Genomic DNA, 16,706 nt, shown 5'->3' with positions numbered 1-16,706 from the left:
TTTTTATTTTACTTATTTCATGTCACTGTCCACATGAATCATATCAGAACTGTTCCTGTTGTAGCAGTAACTGTTGTAACGTACTGTGATTCTTTGTTAATAAGAGGAATGCCTTTCTCATCCGAGCATTTCTTCCTCGAGAATGACATTTTCCCGTGGCCTCTTTTTTTAAAAAAGGTGAAAGCTAATGAAATATCACTTTAATTAATAAATTTAAATTTGGTTCAGGTAACGCTAAAAAGGAAAAGGTATTAGTACTTGATAGACTATATGGCTAAGTAGCCCTTGCGTGCAGAAAACACTATTGAATGTTAGGTAAGTGGGAGAATGTTTATTTCAGGTCCTGAGAAGAAACTCTAATGTTAAACTTTTTTTTCCCCCCAGCTCCGACAATGGACGAATGTGCCGAAATGACGAGTGGTGATGCCTCCCCCGACTTCCAATACTGTTTTAACCAGTACGGAGAGCTGAGGCATCGAGTGAGCCAGGAGCCATTCGTGTTCAAGTACGACAAGGGGGACATGGAAAGCAACCAGCGCCAGCACCGCGCCCTACAGCAGTGCGTCACCGAGCACGTCTACAGACTCCTGGAGCAGGAGTGTCGCCTGCAGAAGATCTGCATCCCCGTGGATGCCGCAGACCGCCAGGGCAGGGGTGCCTTCTTCATGAGCCCCGGGGCTCTGCGTAAATCGAAGACCCTGGTGGTCCTCATCCAGGACCGGGGAAGCATCCGTGCCGGCCAGTGGAGCAGGAGGATGATCGTCCGCGGGAACGTGGAGAAGGGCAGCCAGATCCCCTACATCAGGAGAGCTCTGGAGGGCACGTGCGAGGTCATCGTGATGAACCCCAACGACCGCGCGGTGGGGGGCGGCGGGAGCCCCGAGGAGCACGTGCGGTACGTGTGGGACCACTTCGTGTCCCAGAGCGCCACCGGCCACGTGGCGGTGGTCGCCCACGGCTACGGGGGCCTGGCCTTCGTCGACCTGCTGTCGCGGCGGCCCCAGGCGGTGCGAAGCCGGGTCTACGCCGTGGCCTTCCTCGACTCCTGCCACAGCCTGTGGCACCAGGCGCTGGAGGCGGACAGCCGCGAGTGGCTCCGGAAGCACTGCCGGAAGTGGGTGCCGAGCGCCAAGCCCCTGGACCGGCCCGTCAGCCCCCCGAAGGTCGACTGCCCCCAGGTGTCGGCGGGCACGGAGGACCGCGATGCGGCCCCCTGGCTCTGCATGGGCTCCGTGTTCCGCTTCTTCGCGAGGGCCCTGAAAGCCAAGACAACCGTCCCCTTCTCCCGGCCGGCCATCATCACCAGGAGCAAGAGCAGGAGCGAGCTGCCTCAGGCGTGAGCCACCGCGGGCGGGAAGGATGGCCAGCAGCTTTCCTCTTGGAACCGAGGTGGAACTTCCCCTCCAGACTCTCAATCTTCGTAAAAAAAAAAAAACAACCCCTGTGAGGTATTTAAACAAGATGAGTCAGCTAAAATTTCCACAGCTTTATTTTTTTTTTTTTCCCCACGTCCTGTCCAATGCTGTTTGTGATACTTAGCACTGGGAATTTGGAGCTTTCCAGTAAAGTTTATGTTAGGTTGTTTTCCTCGTTGTGGGGATAGAAATCGGTTATTTCAATTGACTAGTAAAGTACTGTGTTTAAGTACTGGTATAGAGAACAGATGGTCGGACGATAAAAATGAGGAAGTGCCGTGGATCTATTCATTCCTCGAGTATATGAAGGAAACTCGAAGCGCGGTGCAGCTGGGCTCCCTGGCTGCTGAGTGGTCTGAATCGGAAGCCTGTATTCCACGGCTCTGTGCTTGACCTGTACACTTCGAGGCACCTCATTTCAGACCTGGAAAGAAATGTCAGTGAGGCGAGAGTGTATGTACAATTTGATGAAGGAATAATAAAAAGAATTGTGGTCGCAAATCTTTCTGTCCGTCAGTATAGTTCTGTGAATGTGTCAAGCGCTTCCCTTGCCAAGGGATCCCACGGTGGTTAAGTACAGGAAGAGAACCACTACCCTAGGTAATGTGCAGCAGCTCATGACCTAGCTCCCCTAGGGAATTACATAGCAGCAGATCAGCAAGAGAGGTGAGAAACCACTCATCACTTGAGCCAAGGGGAGGAGGTACCTAGGCCAGTGTGCTGGTCCAGCGTGGAATCTGGCAGAAGAATCGAGATATGACTTCATCAGTTGAATTCAGAAGGAAATTTTAGTGCAGATTCTGCAAGGACAAAGTGGAATTTAGCCTCTCCAGCTCTGAACTTGAACTGAGTTCAAGTTCAACTGGTGCAGCTCTGAACTTGGAACATCTTGGAAACCTGCTTTGTACTAATCTAGCCATCTGTTTTCAGGGCTAGAGCTACAGTATCACGTGTATACAAGACCACATGCTTATCATTAACATATGTTTTAAACCGAAACAGGCTTTTATAGATGGTATGTGAAGTTGCAGTGTGAAGCTCTCAAACTCTTCCCCCATATTCACATCTTCCAGATCACACACACAAAAAAAAATACATTTGGCAAGATCTACAAGGGTCTATATCTGACCAGGACAGCCTACAACTAGAAACCGAGGTACCCATGTTCCTCCTTCAGTTCAGCCCTTATTACCAAATAATCAGTGTAATCAATAAAAACAATGGATGCTTAATTCGTAACTTGTAGTAAGTGATTAAAAAGATAAGATAAACTTAATTAAAATAATGACTGTAAACCAGGGATGCATGATATTGACGAAGCTGCAGCAGACATTTTAAACAAAAACCATTCTTATAAGAAACCATTGTGGACTGGTGGTGTAGGGCCCGATACTCAGGGGAAAAGATCTCCAGTCCTACAGAAGTAAAGAAAATAAGCACCCTTTTACATTCCAGATCCTGATAACATTCAACAAGAAAAAAAAACAGATCGGTGTGAACACAAGAGAGGTTGTTTCACGTATATCAGAATATGCACTTATGACAAATTCCTAAACCTGCAGGAATGACAGTGTGGATCTCCTTTCTTGGTGTGTGTGTTGGCGAGTGTTGCAGTGCAACTGGCTCTGCTGAACAGGCAGGAACTGGGAACTGATTCGGTGTCTCCCCCGCTGTAGGTCTGGCGGCATGTTCTGGAGATGTGATCCCATCTCATGATCCACATCGGAGATGCCACTGGTAGGGCAATCCAGTACATGTCTTCATACTAGGCGCATCTCAAAGGTCACACTTTATCGCAAAAACCATACCTCATCAACCAACTAGAGGAGCTCCACCCTGATGTAAAGCTATTCACTGCAAGAACTGACTGATCTGAAAAACTGTGCTCTGCTAGGCATGTGTTTCAACATCGGGATTGCAGTACTTTAAATCAAGTTGTCAGGTGCTGTAACTACACTTCTACCTTTAAGGAACTAAATGTTGTGAGCAATCAACTGTAAAAAACATAATTATCAGGTTCATTATATGAGTGCTCAGGCTGGAAACCACAGCAGACAGGACCCTCCAAGAACTGAATTCTCCTGCTGACAGTACCAAAGTTTTTGCAATGCAACACACTCCAAATCATGGGATATACATTACCACCATCACACTACATTTTAAAGCACAGCCATCTCTTTATTATCAAACACAGATCCATACTTCACATATTTTAATTGTTGAAAAACAAATAATTCATAAATCATCTGAGCCAAAAATAGAAATCCTTTTCACATTATATGAGTTTCCAACTGAGCCCAAATCTGCCTTTTATCTTGAACATGTAATCAACAATTGCTATCATCATAATGAGTTTTATATTTGCTTTATTTTGTTCAGATTCACTTGAACATCGCCAAGGCATTGTAAGAGAATGCACTGCCCCTTGTGGTTGTGAGTGGTACTACAGTATATTAAACGAAGCTTTTTGACCAAAGGTTTCAAACGTGCTTTAGGGCTCTTTCATTTTCAATGTTTAATGGTAACAAAGAAATAATTGAGTACTACACTCACTTTTAATACAAACCTAAAACATCTGAAACACTGCTGAAAAAATACAACAAGCCAAAAAGGCCACTTTTATCCCTCAGGAAACATTCATTGCTTTTTCAGAACCCCTGTGTTTCATAACAGATTCGGGGTCAAAGCATGTCTGCCTCTTGTGAATCATTCAGAAACACCTGCCGTTCTCCTTTTTTAAAAACAGGACAGGAAGGGCAAACTGATGAATGATGCACCAGTATGATTGTTTCACATATCGAGAACAAAATGTCTGACGACAGAGGCCCAGTTACAGCAAGCTACTGTGTCCCACCGTTCCCAGACACGTACTACTAAGGCATGTGAAAGAAAGTCACACCAGACAGCTGAATTCCTTTTTACAGGTGGCAGAATTTAACAGGAGAAAGTTCCTTTCCTTCAGCAGTACACATTCCCAAACTTTTGTCTTCCTTCATGCAAAGTCCTGTTCTGTAGTCACAACCCTGCAGCATTGGAATATAAACTGCAACCCAACCTATATTCCTTGGTAAAGGAGATCGTATTTCGGAACATCCCTGGGGTCGATAGGGCTCTGCACGATGAGCTTTCCTCTCATTGCCCCTCGATAAATCACCTCAATCAGGTCGACAAAGTCCTGCTTGGTTTTAAAACTTCCCACAAATTTGGTGTGATCCGGAGACCTAAACAAATACCAGGAGAACAGAACGATAATATGAGTGGAAACCTTGAGCGGCAAGAAGTCTAAACAAGGACAGAACTGTACATTCCCCCTGAATGGAACAAATAATTTTATTTCTGAAAGAACATCACGGTAAAAAAAAAAAAACTTCACAGAACACCAACAAGGTGTAAAATCAAACATCTACATCAAGTCGTTTTACATGTCTTGAATAGGTCACTCTACATTCTTTGCCTTTTCAACCAGCAAAATAACCAGTCTTCTACTGTCCTTACCATCTTCTACAGGTGCGCTACTGAGAGTGTGCTGACCTGACCGGAAGGAGTTACAGGGGGTGGTCAGGTCAGCCCAGTCCATCACTGGGGTACAGCTCCCCTCTATTGCGGACATTTTTATAACTCGCTGTCTCAGGAAGGCTGGGACTATCGCTAAGGATACCAGTCATCCTGGTTTCTCACTTTTCTCCCCCCTTCCCTCTGGTCAGTGTTATAGGAGCATAAAGAGACAAACCTCCAGATTCATAGACAGTTTATTCCCACAAACTGTCAGATTACTGAACTCTACCCCTATCACTTACTCACACTGCTGTTCTTTTTAAAGTTGTTGCTGCTGTTGTTCTGTGTTTATGTTCTGGTGTTTCATTAATGCCTTTGTATGGATGTATACATGCAAATAAGCATTTTATTGCACTTATATGACAATAAACTGAACTGAAACATCCAGGTGTTCATACAACACCGTACTAGAAACAAATCATTCATTTGAATCTCATGTGTTATTCTGGAAGAGAGGTTGAGATGATTCGAAGAGCGAAAAACAAAGGATTAAAGAAAGAATGTCTGTGCGTCCCTTCCCTTTCATACAATCTATTACATTAATAACATCTCACCCATAATCCACCTTCATGTGTTGCCCATTGAAGAAGAAGACTGTGGACGGGATGTAGCTGATGTCGAAATACCTCGTATAGACTGGCACTTTATCGACATCCACCAGGTAGATCGAAGCCATGTTGCTGAGATCATGCGATGTCTTTGACAGCTTTAAATGGAGAAAATAATCAAACAACCCCGTATTTATTATGACAGACACACAGACATTTTCAAATGAATTTCTGCATTTGTCTTCTGCTTTCGATCTTAAGTCGTACGTCGTTAAGTTATAGCTGTAGAGCCCACAAGGATATGAAAATGAAAAAAGGGAGCTCTTACTATCTCATCAAGCTGCATACAGACGGAATCATCATCCCTCCCAAACCGCAACACCAAAACTTTCTCGGCCACACTCTTAATAACCTCGTCGATATCCTTCTTACAGGATAGCTTTGGCAGAAACCAGCTCATCTCTTGTTTTAAAACGGAGGCATTGCTGTAAAAAAAAAAAGGGAAATAACAGTTTTACACCATAATAACAAAAACAGTAGTGAAGTGAAGTGACTTCTATTTGTGACCCGGAATTGATAGTCGCCGCGTACAGGAGTTTTATTTGTTCCGACTGGAAACACGTTTGTTTTGTTTTGTTTTTCTCTCTCTAATAAAGCCACTGTATATCGACCATTTATAAATCCGGCTGCGTAGATGCAGTGAAGTATTCGAGCTATTTAAAAAGTATTGGAGTCTACGGGTTAGGGGTTCTTAAATTTTTCAAGTATATCTTACTTACGTATTTGCCTTCTGTTTCCCTGCATGTGAGGGACATCACAAACCGACGGCAGAGTTTTTCCCCCTGACCTTAAACCAGCATGGAGCTAGAGCATGAGTAGTGTTGAACCCTCTGGAGTGCTGCAGTGTAATTAGACGTAAGTGTTTGAAACAAAACAATTAATGATATTCGAAGTAAGAGAACAGAGCTTTATGTCGGGGGAGGGTGGGGGGTAATTTAGCGCGTTTAAGAATTTGGGGTTCTTGTACAAACCCCCCCTTTTTAACAGAATAACCTGTGACGGGTTTGCTTGTGAGCTTGTGTCGGTGAATCATTTTCTGAAATTATTCTCCCTGTAAGCCATCAGTGAAATAGGAATTATTTAGCCGAAGAAAACTAAGATAAAAATCTAGCCACCCCGATATCTGAAAAGGAAACGAAGTGTAGAGTGATGTGTGCTCTTCACAGAGTGTGCTAATAAGACGTGTTATACTTACTGTAAGTACTATAGGCGGGGCGTGGATATAAACCATAATTCAATCTATATTTGAGCACTGAAGTGTGTGTTTCCTGTAAAACCAAGCTTAATGTGCTTCTAAACTTGAATGTTTCGAGATTTTGGCTGCCGTCGCATCATCCAGGTGGGGCTGCACACTGGTGGTGGTGGAGGGGAGTCCCCATTACCTGTAAAGAGCTTTGAGTGGAGTGCCAAGAGAAGCGCTATATAAGTGTAAGCAATTATTATTAATTTCTTTCTTAATAGATGCCTTTTTCTTGCTTCTGAACAGGCGCTGTTAGAAAACAGCAGTAGAATGAAGCTCTTAAAGCCACAGTTTCTCAGCGTGGTCTCCAGATGCTGCGTGCCCTGGATGCCGGCCCTGGCTGGCAGGCGGGCGGGCTGGCTGCAGAGACCCTGCGGCCCTCCTGCCCCCTGCCGAGCCCTGTCCGCATCCTGGGGGCTCCACAAGGAGGCCAGCCCGCCCAAAGGCGGGACCGCGGAGGGGCTGGACCTGGGCGCGTGGAAGGCGGTGGCGAGGTCCGAGGCGCAGGGGGGCGCTTTCCCGGAAGCAGGGGGGCAAGAGGGGGAGCCCTCCCCGCTGCAGGCCTCCCGGGAGCTGGTGGAGATGTGGAGGCAGGCGGGCAAGCTGGTGCCGGAGCACCTGGCCGAGGACGAGCTGCGGGCCTTCGGGGAGCTGCCCACCAAGTCCGCCAGGAAGAAGTACCTGAAGTACCTGGCCATCAAGGAGGGGCACAAGAAGGCCAGGAAGGAAAAAAAGGCCTCCGAGAGGGCCGCCAAGGTCTCCTGCAGGGACCCCGAGATGGAGGAGGAGCCCAGCGGGGGGCGTCTCAGGAACACCTTCCTGCTGCAGTTCTGGCAGCGCTCCATGGACGCCCTGTATAACTGGCGGGCGGCCCAGGCGATGCAGTTCGGGCAGCCGCTCGTGTTCGACATGAGCTACGAGCAGCACATGTCCCGGAGGGAGGTGGACAACACCGTCTCTCAGCTCCTGGAGTGCGAGGGCTGGAACCGGCGGTCCGCCGACCCCTTTCACCTCTACTTCTGCCACCTGAGGCCCGGGTCGGCCTACCTCCAAGAGCTGGCGAGGCGCTATGGCCCCGCCTGGGAAAGGCTGCTGGTGACCGCCACGGAGCAGCCGCACGTGGACCTCTTCCCCAGGGACCGGCTGGTGTACCTGACGGCGGACTCGCCCCACGTCCTGAGAGCCTTTGACCACAACAAGGTGTATATCGTGGGCGCAATGGTGGACAAGTCCATCCAAACCGGCCTCTCGCTGGCCAACGCGAAACGCCTCAAGCTGGCCACGGCCCGGCTGCCCTTAGATGAGTACCTGCAGTGGGAGATGGGCGCGAAAAACCTGACTCTGGACCAAGTGATCCGCATCTTACTAACGATGAAAGACACTGGGAAGTGGGAGGAAGCGCTGAGATTTGTGCCCAGTAGGAAGCACGACGGCTTCTATGAGGCACAACGGCAGACACAGCAATGTGGGAGATCTGGAGTGTCGCTTAACAAACAGAGGACTTTCGTGAGGCAGGAGGCCTTCCAGCCGAGAGCAAGAGCAGCTTTCAAAGGCAGCAAGAGCGGCGAAACCGCTTCCAGGGCGAAGACAAAGAAGAGCTGGTGGGAAGAAGATTAGCCCTGATAAATCTTAAACCCGGCGCTTCAGAATTTCAGCCTCTGCATTCTAGTGAAATGAGATTGTAGAATCTTTTGTGTTTTTTTTCTAGTTATGCAGATTTAAGAAATGGTATATAAAATAAATCATGTACTTTATATACTCAATAAATCGTGTAATTGTAATTAAGCATTTCAGCAATTAGGTCTGCTGGTTTTTTTCTTTTTTAAGGTATAAACTTATGGAAATATGGAGCATATACTATCTACGCTACTCCTTAAAAAAATAAATGATTTGGTCTTGCATTTCAAACATATTTATTATTGTATATGAATATAATAAATATATACAGCACATTCATGCAAGCTCCTGTTATATATATTTTTACACATATTCATAGTACAACCCAGTTACAAAACGGAAGTAATTATTGGTGCCTTTACAGACGCAAATTTAGTCCATAACAGTAGGAAATAATCTGCTTAATTTATAAAGATCATCAATAGTGTTATCATATGTAAATATCCCCAGTATTAATAAAAAGCTGAAAAAATAATATTGTTAATACATTTGTATTATACGAGAGCATAAAGCAAGGTTTTATGACATAAAGATCATAAGTAAAAAAGTTCATTTTTACAGTTTTAAATTGTGCATTGTGTGATCTGTAATGCAGTGAAAGTGCTTATTTTAACGATAGCCTGTTCAAAGCCACTTTCTCCTTTGTGATATTATGTTCACCATAATTCCTGATAATTTATAGAGAATTCTGTGTACAGAAACAAATGTTCTGAAGTCTGTATTCCAAACTGACCCTGGTTAAACAATCAGTAGCCTGTCAGTCTAATGATTCTGAATCAGTACCTTATTCCTTTTGTAGAGGGTGCCCTTTAACACACCATCAAAAGACCCTGTTACCCTCAAGAGTGTAGACAACCAACACAATCAATTAGGATGAACTGAGAGTAGGTCACAGGAAAGGGAGTTAACAGATGACAGATCAAATAGAACACAAGCAGAAGGAATTTAAGGTTGGCCCTAAACCGGACAAATGGTCATTGCAGTATAACTTTGTATCATATTTAAGATTAAAGTATAACGTATGTTGTACACTCAGAATGAAAGCTGGTTCAGGAGAGTATTAGTGAGTAAAAGTCGTATGAGTAAGCATAGAGATTAATGGAAATTGCATATCAAAGAAATAGATTGTGATAATTTTATATATGTGGCCTTGTGTAAATATAACATTTACCATATAATGGTAAACAAAATGATGACGAGCTGTTCTAAATTGAACAAGTCAAGGTCAGGATTAATTTTTAGCCACTATTTTAAGGGTTTCCCTTCTGAGTGGGCGACCAAAGTTATAAGAAACACATGCGCAAGCTAGTATCCCTCTCGAAAACGGAACCGACTTTTTCTGCAGACCCAAAGGAGACGAGCTGGAGCTCGTGCCTTGAGCGTCGGGCCGGACATCGCGCAGGCGCAGCATCCGGGTCCTTTCCGGAAGTCGGGCGGCAGTTGGGCCGGACTTGGGGAGGGCTGGCGTGACGTCGGCTCGGTGAGTGTTCGTCAGGGAAAATGGCCGATGAGAAGCGAACCGACGAGAAGCTGTTGGATGACGGAGGTGAAAATCCGATTTTTTTTCCCCCGCATACGTGTGTAACTTTTAGCAGATCGGCGACGCAGCAATGAAATGTAGAGCTCCGTGGCTGGAAGCGTCCTTTGCCGCGGCGTTAGCGTGGTTTCCGCGCTGTAGCGCAGGACTAGATCCCGCGTGAATAGCCGTGAGGCGGCGGAGGCCTGACCCCGAGCTGTTCACGCTGAGCTTGTTTGTCACGCACCGTGGACACAAGCCCCAGTTTTGTCGTCGGCCGGCTCATCTTTAGGTTTCGCGGGTTTGGGGCTACGTTTCCCAGACTCCAGGGATCGAGAACTGTTGGAGGTTTTACGGTACCCCGTTTCTAAGCAGTTCGACGGTAGTTGGTGTATTTTTAATGTTAAATCATCCTTTTAAGTTCCGCAATTCGTACCGTACTTTAGTGTAAAACTATTTTCCGCGTTACCTTTTCGGCGAATGCTGAATAATGTCGCGGAGGAAAGTCCAGTAGGTATGGCTGCTCGGGCTAGTTAGATTGTACCCGGTTTGTTACCAAGGAACAAAACACCGCTTATTTAAATCTGGCATGCTGTAGGGAGGCAGTAATGTATTTTATTGATTGTCACACACTACACTGGTTTGTTCTAGCTGCCTTCAGTTGGCAGCACTTTTAAAGTCAGTTTTAATACCAGTATTGTGTTTTCAGGATTGGTGAAAGGCATGATTGGCAACAAATTGTATCATTTCTTTCCAAGAAACACTCGATGCAAAAGTGTGGTGCTTTATTATACACCATGAATGCATTAAAATTTAAAGTGAACAGTTTTATTAGGCAAATATTAATTAAAATAATTTGTTCTCTGGGGGTATGACACCCAAACTGTAACCGTGTAAACATTGATTTAGCATCCAGTCCTAAACCATTGATAACGGTCTCGGAGTGATCTTCATTAGTCTAGTAGGCAGGCGTTAATTCGTCTCTTCAGTATGTATGAGCAACTGCATCCTGGCAATAAAGATACATTTAAGTGGAATGGGACAATTAAAACTAATGATTCCACACAGAGGAACTTTATCATTTAAAAGTACTACGTTTTTAAATCACAGTCACATCTCAAATGTGTTTATGTGCACTAAAGTATAGTAATCACTGAGAAAAAGCCAATTGGGAATATGTCAGCCCCCACACGTCCTTTCAAAAAGGATACCTGTGCTGGCATTTGTGCTGGAGGACTGTGAGTTGCAAGTCAAATGTTCAGCAAACGAGGAGAAAGCTTTTATTTTTCAAAGCGGTCCCCTTGCACATCCACGCACGCCTCCCTTGTCAAGATAGCTGTTTTATTCTGAAGACGCCCTCGGAATAAAATTCAGCTCGGCCGTTTGGACCATTTGGGCTATTTGGTGTTGCTCGGCACCAGAGTTCAGACTGAAGCAGAGAGGTTCCCTCATCGGGCCAGAGTGGTGAAAATCTGACGGAGTCACACCTAGGACTGTCAGGTGGGGTCCCGTTGAAGCCTTCTCGGCCCCCGCCATGATGCAGGATGGCGCCGTTCGCCTTCTGCGTTTGGGCAGTGAAGGGAGTGCTCTGGGATGCAGCAGGAATGACTGATGGAGTGGCCAGCCTCCTTTTGTTCCGTGGAGCTGTGGCAGACGTGTGGAAATGTGCAAAGGGGCAACGCTGAAAAATGTCTCCTCTCCCGTGAAGTGTATTTTGTGGATAAATTAAGCACCATAAAAATGCTACCAGTTATTAACTTAAACTTTGTTTTAAAGGGCCATCTAAATCACCCACCATAAAAAATGAAGCAGGACATTTTTTTTGTATCATTTACTGAAACTGATTTTGCATGAACCTGAAGCAGATGCCAATTCTAACAGTTTTAGATTCATTTGGAAAAGAAGCAGCTTTTTAACAACTCTTACACTAAATGTGGGATGAATGGGAATGGTGTATGCCTCATTAAGTTGTGATATAATTTTTATTTAAACCTGAGTGAAGAATTTTAAATATCCCAAATTCATGTTAATGAGTGTGATTTGGAACCATTTTAAACCAGTGTTGAATTGTATTAGAAAAACAAAGACTACATCTTCTGTGCAATTTTTAATGAAAGCTAACCACAAAGGGTCACTTAGTACTCTGCGGGTAAGTGGCTTTATATAAGAAGAGATCACTTGCCTAGGTGTAACACTCAAGCTAGTCTCTTGTGGCAAAGTGGCCCGCTGTAACAACTTTGTTGTGTAAGTTTAAGTAGTAACCAACATTTCAAATTCTGGACCTGTTTTTGCAGCACTTACAAGGAAATAGGAAACATGCATAAAACTTACACAACAATTAAAAGTTGGAAATGGAATAGAAATGAAACTGCTTCCCATATGTATTCCAACTGTATTACACTTTCATGCACAGAATATCTTTTGTGTGCTTGATGTTTAATCAGGGACTAAATGTTTATTTTTAAAAGCAAATGTACTTTGAAAGAATTTATGTATGACAATGCTGAGAGCCCCTGTGCTGTGGACAATGTTCTTAGCTGCTGCTGTATTATCTACTGTATCTAACAAACAGCGGACAAGCCAGCTGAGTCAGTAAGAGCAAAGGCTGCAGAGAGGCCCTCCCTAAAACGGGTTCTTAATGACGTTGCTGCTGCGGTTCCCCTGCTCGATTTAAAGTAGCTCACCTTGGTAAGTTGTTTCGACTCCACCAGGACCAGAAGAGAAGGGAGGCAAAGGTGTGAAAACTAAGACTGTCTCTTCCAGCAATGGAGGAGGAAGCAACACTCGAAGCGCTGACAAGCGTTCGGCCGAAGAGGCTGCCGGAGACTCAATGGTGCAGCCAGCACCACCTAAAGTTTCCAAAATCGGATTAGGCAGCCAGGCCGTTAAGAAGCCAGCCCCGATCTCCATCAAGCTGGGTGCAAGTGTGAGTCTGGATTTCCTGATTTTCGGTGTGTCGTGGTGTTTACCGTGTGTCAGATTTTCTTTCAGATGAAAGTGTCACATTAGAAATGCTATCTCCATGTTGATGAGCCTAATGTGACGCGGTGTTTAGTCTTTGGATCCCAATATTAACTGTATCCATCCACTGTGTGATTTCTTAAAACTATACAGTGCATGAGTAACCCATCACTTTTCAAATCTTAATTTTTACACCCACTTCCTAAATCATCAAGGAATCATGAGTGGGTGGGGGACAAATGTGTCCATTAAGATGTCGTGATTATTAAAATTATACTTCAGCAAGGCTATAACAGTTTATCATAATCTAAAACATGATATTGTGACCAATAAGACAATTATTAAACGATTTCAGTGCAATGCTATTATTAACCAACGAATATATTGTCCAGAAGGTTACTCTTCTGAAGTTGAACTTCTTTTTTCTCTTTTGGGGGATGCAGAAACCTAAAGAGAGCGCACCAGTTCTCCCTGCAAAGAAACCTGCGCTGGCGGCTGTGTTTAACGAGGATGAAGATGTAAGTGTTGATGCAGCCGACCTTAGCCTAAGCAGTGAATGTAGTGGATAAGAATTTCATGACACTCTACACAGAGTGAGCTCTCTAGCAAAGCATTTTTACTTTTTCTTTACACCTAGACCTGCCATGTTTTTGGTATACCTCTGTAATTGGTATAGCCAGTTGCCTAATTTTACATCTGAGCTTGCAGCTGTGAGCCCTGCTACTGCCCGAAGTGGGTAATGAGGCTTTGTAGGCAGAATCTCTTAACCCGCCCACCCTTAAGCCGCTCTCCATGTGCAGGGGAACTACAGTCCCTATTTCTCTGACCAGTGATTAAATCTTGGTTATAAAATAAATTCCTTGATGGCATAGAAACATTTTACAAATTTCAAATTGACCACAAAATTGTGAGCTTTATGAAAGTGCTGGATAGTTGCCAAGTTGTCACAAACCCACGAATTGTGATGTGATGCGGCCCTTCCTGCTCACTAGTCACTGTAATGACTAATGTAATGCGATGGATGAGCGAATACGGACAGGTTGTGCAGCAGACATTTCACTGCAGAAGTGTTCTTCCGACATGATCTGCATGCAGAGTTAACAAGTAGCATTTGTCCGCATAACCGTCTCGAAGTCGGGAGCAATACTTCTGTTGGATGAAAAGAGATGTATTCACAAGCCTGCTTGTTTACAGTGTAATAAGACCGCGACACGTCACCGGATGTTGTGTTGCCTCGTTCTGAATCTCAGAATATGGCGCTGCACATACCTGGAAATGTTGCCTATTTTGTGATGTTAATTGGAGTTTTACAAGTTATTGTGTCCATTTTACTCTTATTGTGGTTTGAAAAGCACTCGATCAGTGCCGATTTTTTTTTTCCCCTCACCCCGAAAACCCCCTTTTTGCTGTTGCCCTTTAATCCGTCATGTTACACACCTCCCTGCGGGAGGTTCAGTGCCGCCTGGAGGACGCTGTACCACACTGAACCCCAAGCCTGTGAACACATGGAAGGCTGAATCAGTGGCATTACCTGCGCTCAGACCCGTGGCCATGCTCTGCCTGTGCTGGGGCAAGCGCCTTTGCTGCCTTAGCCGTTTGGAAGGTCCCAGCATCCTATTTTTTAACATTAGTTATATTGACCAGAAAATAGACGTGATTAATCTTATTGATTCGAGTCTCAGCCATTTATATAGCTTATTCAATAATACACTATTTATACAGGAAACTAACAATTATTATATAAACTTGAGGAATTTCCATTTTGTAGTATAGTAGTTAAATATATTTTTAAATTTTTTTCCAGAGTGAACCTGAAGAAATGCCTCCAGAAGCTAAAATGAGAATGAAAAACATTGGGAGGTAAGAACATGAGAACTGACCTATTGTTTTATAATTGTAATACACTACTGAGGCAAAATTAGTGATTTAAAAATTTGACCTATTAATGTCCTGGGTATCCTGGGAAAGTTTCTTAACTGCATTTAGGAAAGCTAAAGACCTTTCCGTTACAAACCCTGCTCACATCATTGTGACTTTAGAATAAATTTTCCAGGTAAAGTGGATCATGAGAAAACAGTCTTAGTGTAAGGAGAACACATTGACATTTGAATAATGCATGTATCTTTTATTTTTGTAGAGACACGCCTACATCTGCCGGACCCAATTCATTCAACAAAGGAAAGCATGGCTTCTCTGACCACCAGAAACTGTGGGAAAGGAAGCTCAAAACTCACACGGATAAATAATGTGAAGGTGTATTTGGGGTTTGGGATTATTTTTTAGGTTATTTTAAGTGTAGCACAATTTGTTTTATTTATACATTAAAACGCTAAGGGGGCTTTCATAAAATATTTAACAACACAGTGGAACATGGTTATTGTGTTGGGGTATCTCTTTTGGACATTGTTTGTCACTGTGCAGTTTTTTTAATCACTTATGTGAAGAAGAAAAGACATTCCCTCAATCGAGAAGAGAAACTGCACTCTTCTTTAATAGTACAGCATGCTTAGCCAGGCTATTAATCTTTAGTTTTGTAATTCATATTGTTGCACACTAGCCAAATCCAGTGCTTATAAAAGTATTTAAAGTTTAAACACTTATTAGAAGCATACTTCACATATATGTGAAGAAAGGATAAAAGGCTGGGTAAATTTTATTGCTCTCCAATAAAATCCCACCCATGTTTTGACCATCCCTTCATTTAGCTGCCCAGTCTCGGCAATGAACGTTCAGTGCTTACCAAAACAGATGGAAGCTGCTATTAAAAATATTAATTTCAGCTCTTAGCAATGACATAATAGTGAAAGTTTTTCCTGTGAAAAATACTGCATAGTATATAGCTATTAGCCATTTGTTGGTAATTTAGTGCTCAAACTATATTTTAGTACTATTCCATCTTATGTATAGTTTTTAAATAAATGGTTGATGCTACTGTATTTTTGAAGCCTTCCTTTTTCTTTCATCTGAGAAGAAATAGTGTTTAATCTCATGTCCATGGATAAGTGACATTTGCTGTTCTGCATCTGCTGGTATGTAATTATTCAGCAGTCATGAATTGTCTACATCAGCTCTCGTTTTGCATTCTGTGTGCTTCACTATTAAAGTAGGCAATTGTTTCTGCTTAAGCTTTGCTTAGAATTACTTTTGGACTAGACTCTAAATCCAGCAAATTCATTAGATCTTTTGACCTAATATTTCATGAGTATATTGTTTAATATTTTTGCATTTGTAAATATCTGCTTCACTATGAAGCTTCACTTCACTATCACTACTAAGACTGTGACATTTGTATGCATTTCAGTAATATTTAGATACTAGCTACACAGTGTATTAGGACCCAAGATTATAGTTAATAGGAATTCCCATGTTTTGTAATAAAGCTTTTGCTGCCTGAGAGTGTGCAAGTGTATGGCAATATCCTGCCCATAATCCTATGTTTAAGATGGTTTTGTACTTTTAATATTTGGTTTCATTTTAAACTTTTGTTTGAAAAATAATGGCTTCATGTGATGGGTGGGAATTGATAGTAAGATTACCATTACAGGGGAAAAATTGTATTTAAAAGCAAAACTTGCTGAATATGCAATTCTGTATTTAAAAATGCATGAGTGATGTAAATAAAACTGAAATGTGTGCCCCACCAGTTTTGTTATTCATACAGCTGGCATCTTAAGTGTTGATCAAATAAACTTTTGGATAAAGACTCAAGGGTAGTGGGTTGCCTTTACGTTTTC

General features: G+C 43.5%; 4 protein-coding genes across 5 annotated transcripts; 3 read left to right on the top strand and 1 right to left on the bottom strand.

Annotated features, from left to right (window-relative positions):
• The first annotated feature begins 392 nt into the window (after positions 1 to 392).
• On the top strand, positions 393 to 1,340 carry LOC148835738 (cotranscriptional regulator ARB2A homolog). Its single transcript, XM_088913343.1, has one exon. It carries the CDS (start codon positions 393 to 395, stop codon positions 1,338 to 1,340), a length of 948 nt encoding a protein of 315 aa, XP_088769469.1.
• A 2,232-nt stretch (positions 1,341 to 3,572) lies between these two features.
• txnl4b (thioredoxin-like 4B) lies at positions 3,573 to 6,749 on the bottom strand. 2 transcript variants are annotated; one of them, XM_088913346.1, is made up of 4 exons: positions 6,298 to 6,749; positions 5,847 to 6,003; positions 5,525 to 5,676; positions 3,573 to 4,636 (listed from the first exon to the last, which is right to left on the bottom strand). In XM_088913346.1, exons 2-4 carry the CDS (start codon positions 5,976 to 5,978, stop codon positions 4,471 to 4,473), a joined length of 450 nt encoding a protein of 149 aa, XP_088769472.1. In that variant the 5' UTR covers positions 5,979 to 6,003; positions 6,298 to 6,749; the 3' UTR covers positions 3,573 to 4,470. The 2 variants fall into 2 exon arrangements, with proteins under 2 accessions (XP_088769472.1, XP_088769471.1); XM_088913345.1 differs by lacking the exon at positions 6,298 to 6,749 and having other exon boundaries at positions 5,847 to 6,111.
• trmt10c (tRNA methyltransferase 10C, mitochondrial RNase P subunit) lies at positions 6,314 to 8,768 on the top strand. Its single transcript, XM_088913342.1, has 2 exons — positions 6,314 to 6,433; positions 7,065 to 8,768. The coding sequence occupies exon 2, from the start codon at positions 7,089 to 7,091 to the stop codon at positions 8,433 to 8,435; it is 1,347 nt and encodes a 448-aa protein (XP_088769468.1). The 5' UTR covers positions 6,314 to 6,433; positions 7,065 to 7,088; the 3' UTR covers positions 8,436 to 8,768.
• A 1,140-nt stretch (positions 8,769 to 9,908) lies between these two features.
• pcnp (PEST proteolytic signal containing nuclear protein) lies at positions 9,909 to 16,680 on the top strand. The gene is made up of 5 exons (XM_088913344.1): positions 9,909 to 10,041; positions 12,723 to 12,937; positions 13,416 to 13,490; positions 14,777 to 14,832; positions 15,110 to 16,680. The coding sequence occupies exons 1-5, from the start codon at positions 9,996 to 9,998 to the stop codon at positions 15,216 to 15,218; spliced, it is 501 nt and encodes a 166-aa protein (XP_088769470.1). The 5' UTR covers positions 9,909 to 9,995; the 3' UTR covers positions 15,219 to 16,680.
• The last annotated feature ends 26 nt before the right edge of the window (positions 16,681 to 16,706 follow it).

This window comes from Atractosteus spatula, chromosome 4 (genome assembly GCF_055471065.1).
Source record: "Atractosteus spatula isolate fAtrSpa1 chromosome 4, fAtrSpa1.hap1, whole genome shotgun sequence".
In the NCBI taxonomy this organism is placed as follows: domain Eukaryota; kingdom Metazoa; phylum Chordata; class Actinopteri; order Semionotiformes; family Lepisosteidae; genus Atractosteus; species Atractosteus spatula.
This window is presented reverse-complemented; position numbering and strand designations above follow the sequence as displayed.

Bases quoted from the DNA above. Each gene is read 5' to 3' on its own strand.
- LOC148835738 (XM_088913343.1), top strand. From the start codon at position 393: ATGGACGAATGTGCCGAAATGACGAGTGGTGATGCCTCCCCCGACTTC.
- txnl4b (XM_088913346.1), bottom strand. From the start codon at position 5,978: ATGAGCTGGTTTCTGCCAAAGCTATCCTGTAAGAAGGATATCGACGAG. The intron at 5,677-5,846 runs GTAAGAGCTCCC...CTCCATTTAAAG, and splicing joins GTATGCAGCTTGATGAGATA to CTGTCAAAGACATCGCATGA. The intron at 4,637-5,524 runs GTGAGATGTTAT...GTATTTGTTTAG, and splicing joins CACATGAAGGTGGATTATGG to GTCTCCGGATCACACCAAAT.
- trmt10c (XM_088913342.1), top strand. From the start codon at position 7,089: ATGAAGCTCTTAAAGCCACAGTTTCTCAGCGTGGTCTCCAGATGCTGC.
- pcnp (XM_088913344.1), top strand. From the start codon at position 9,996: ATGGCCGATGAGAAGCGAACCGACGAGAAGCTGTTGGATGACGGAG. The intron at 10,042-12,722 runs GTGAAAATCCGA...CGACTCCACCAG, and splicing joins GAAGCTGTTGGATGACGGAG to GACCAGAAGAGAAGGGAGGC. The intron at 13,491-14,776 runs GTAAGTGTTGAT...ATTTTTTTCCAG, and splicing joins TGTTTAACGAGGATGAAGAT to AGTGAACCTGAAGAAATGCC.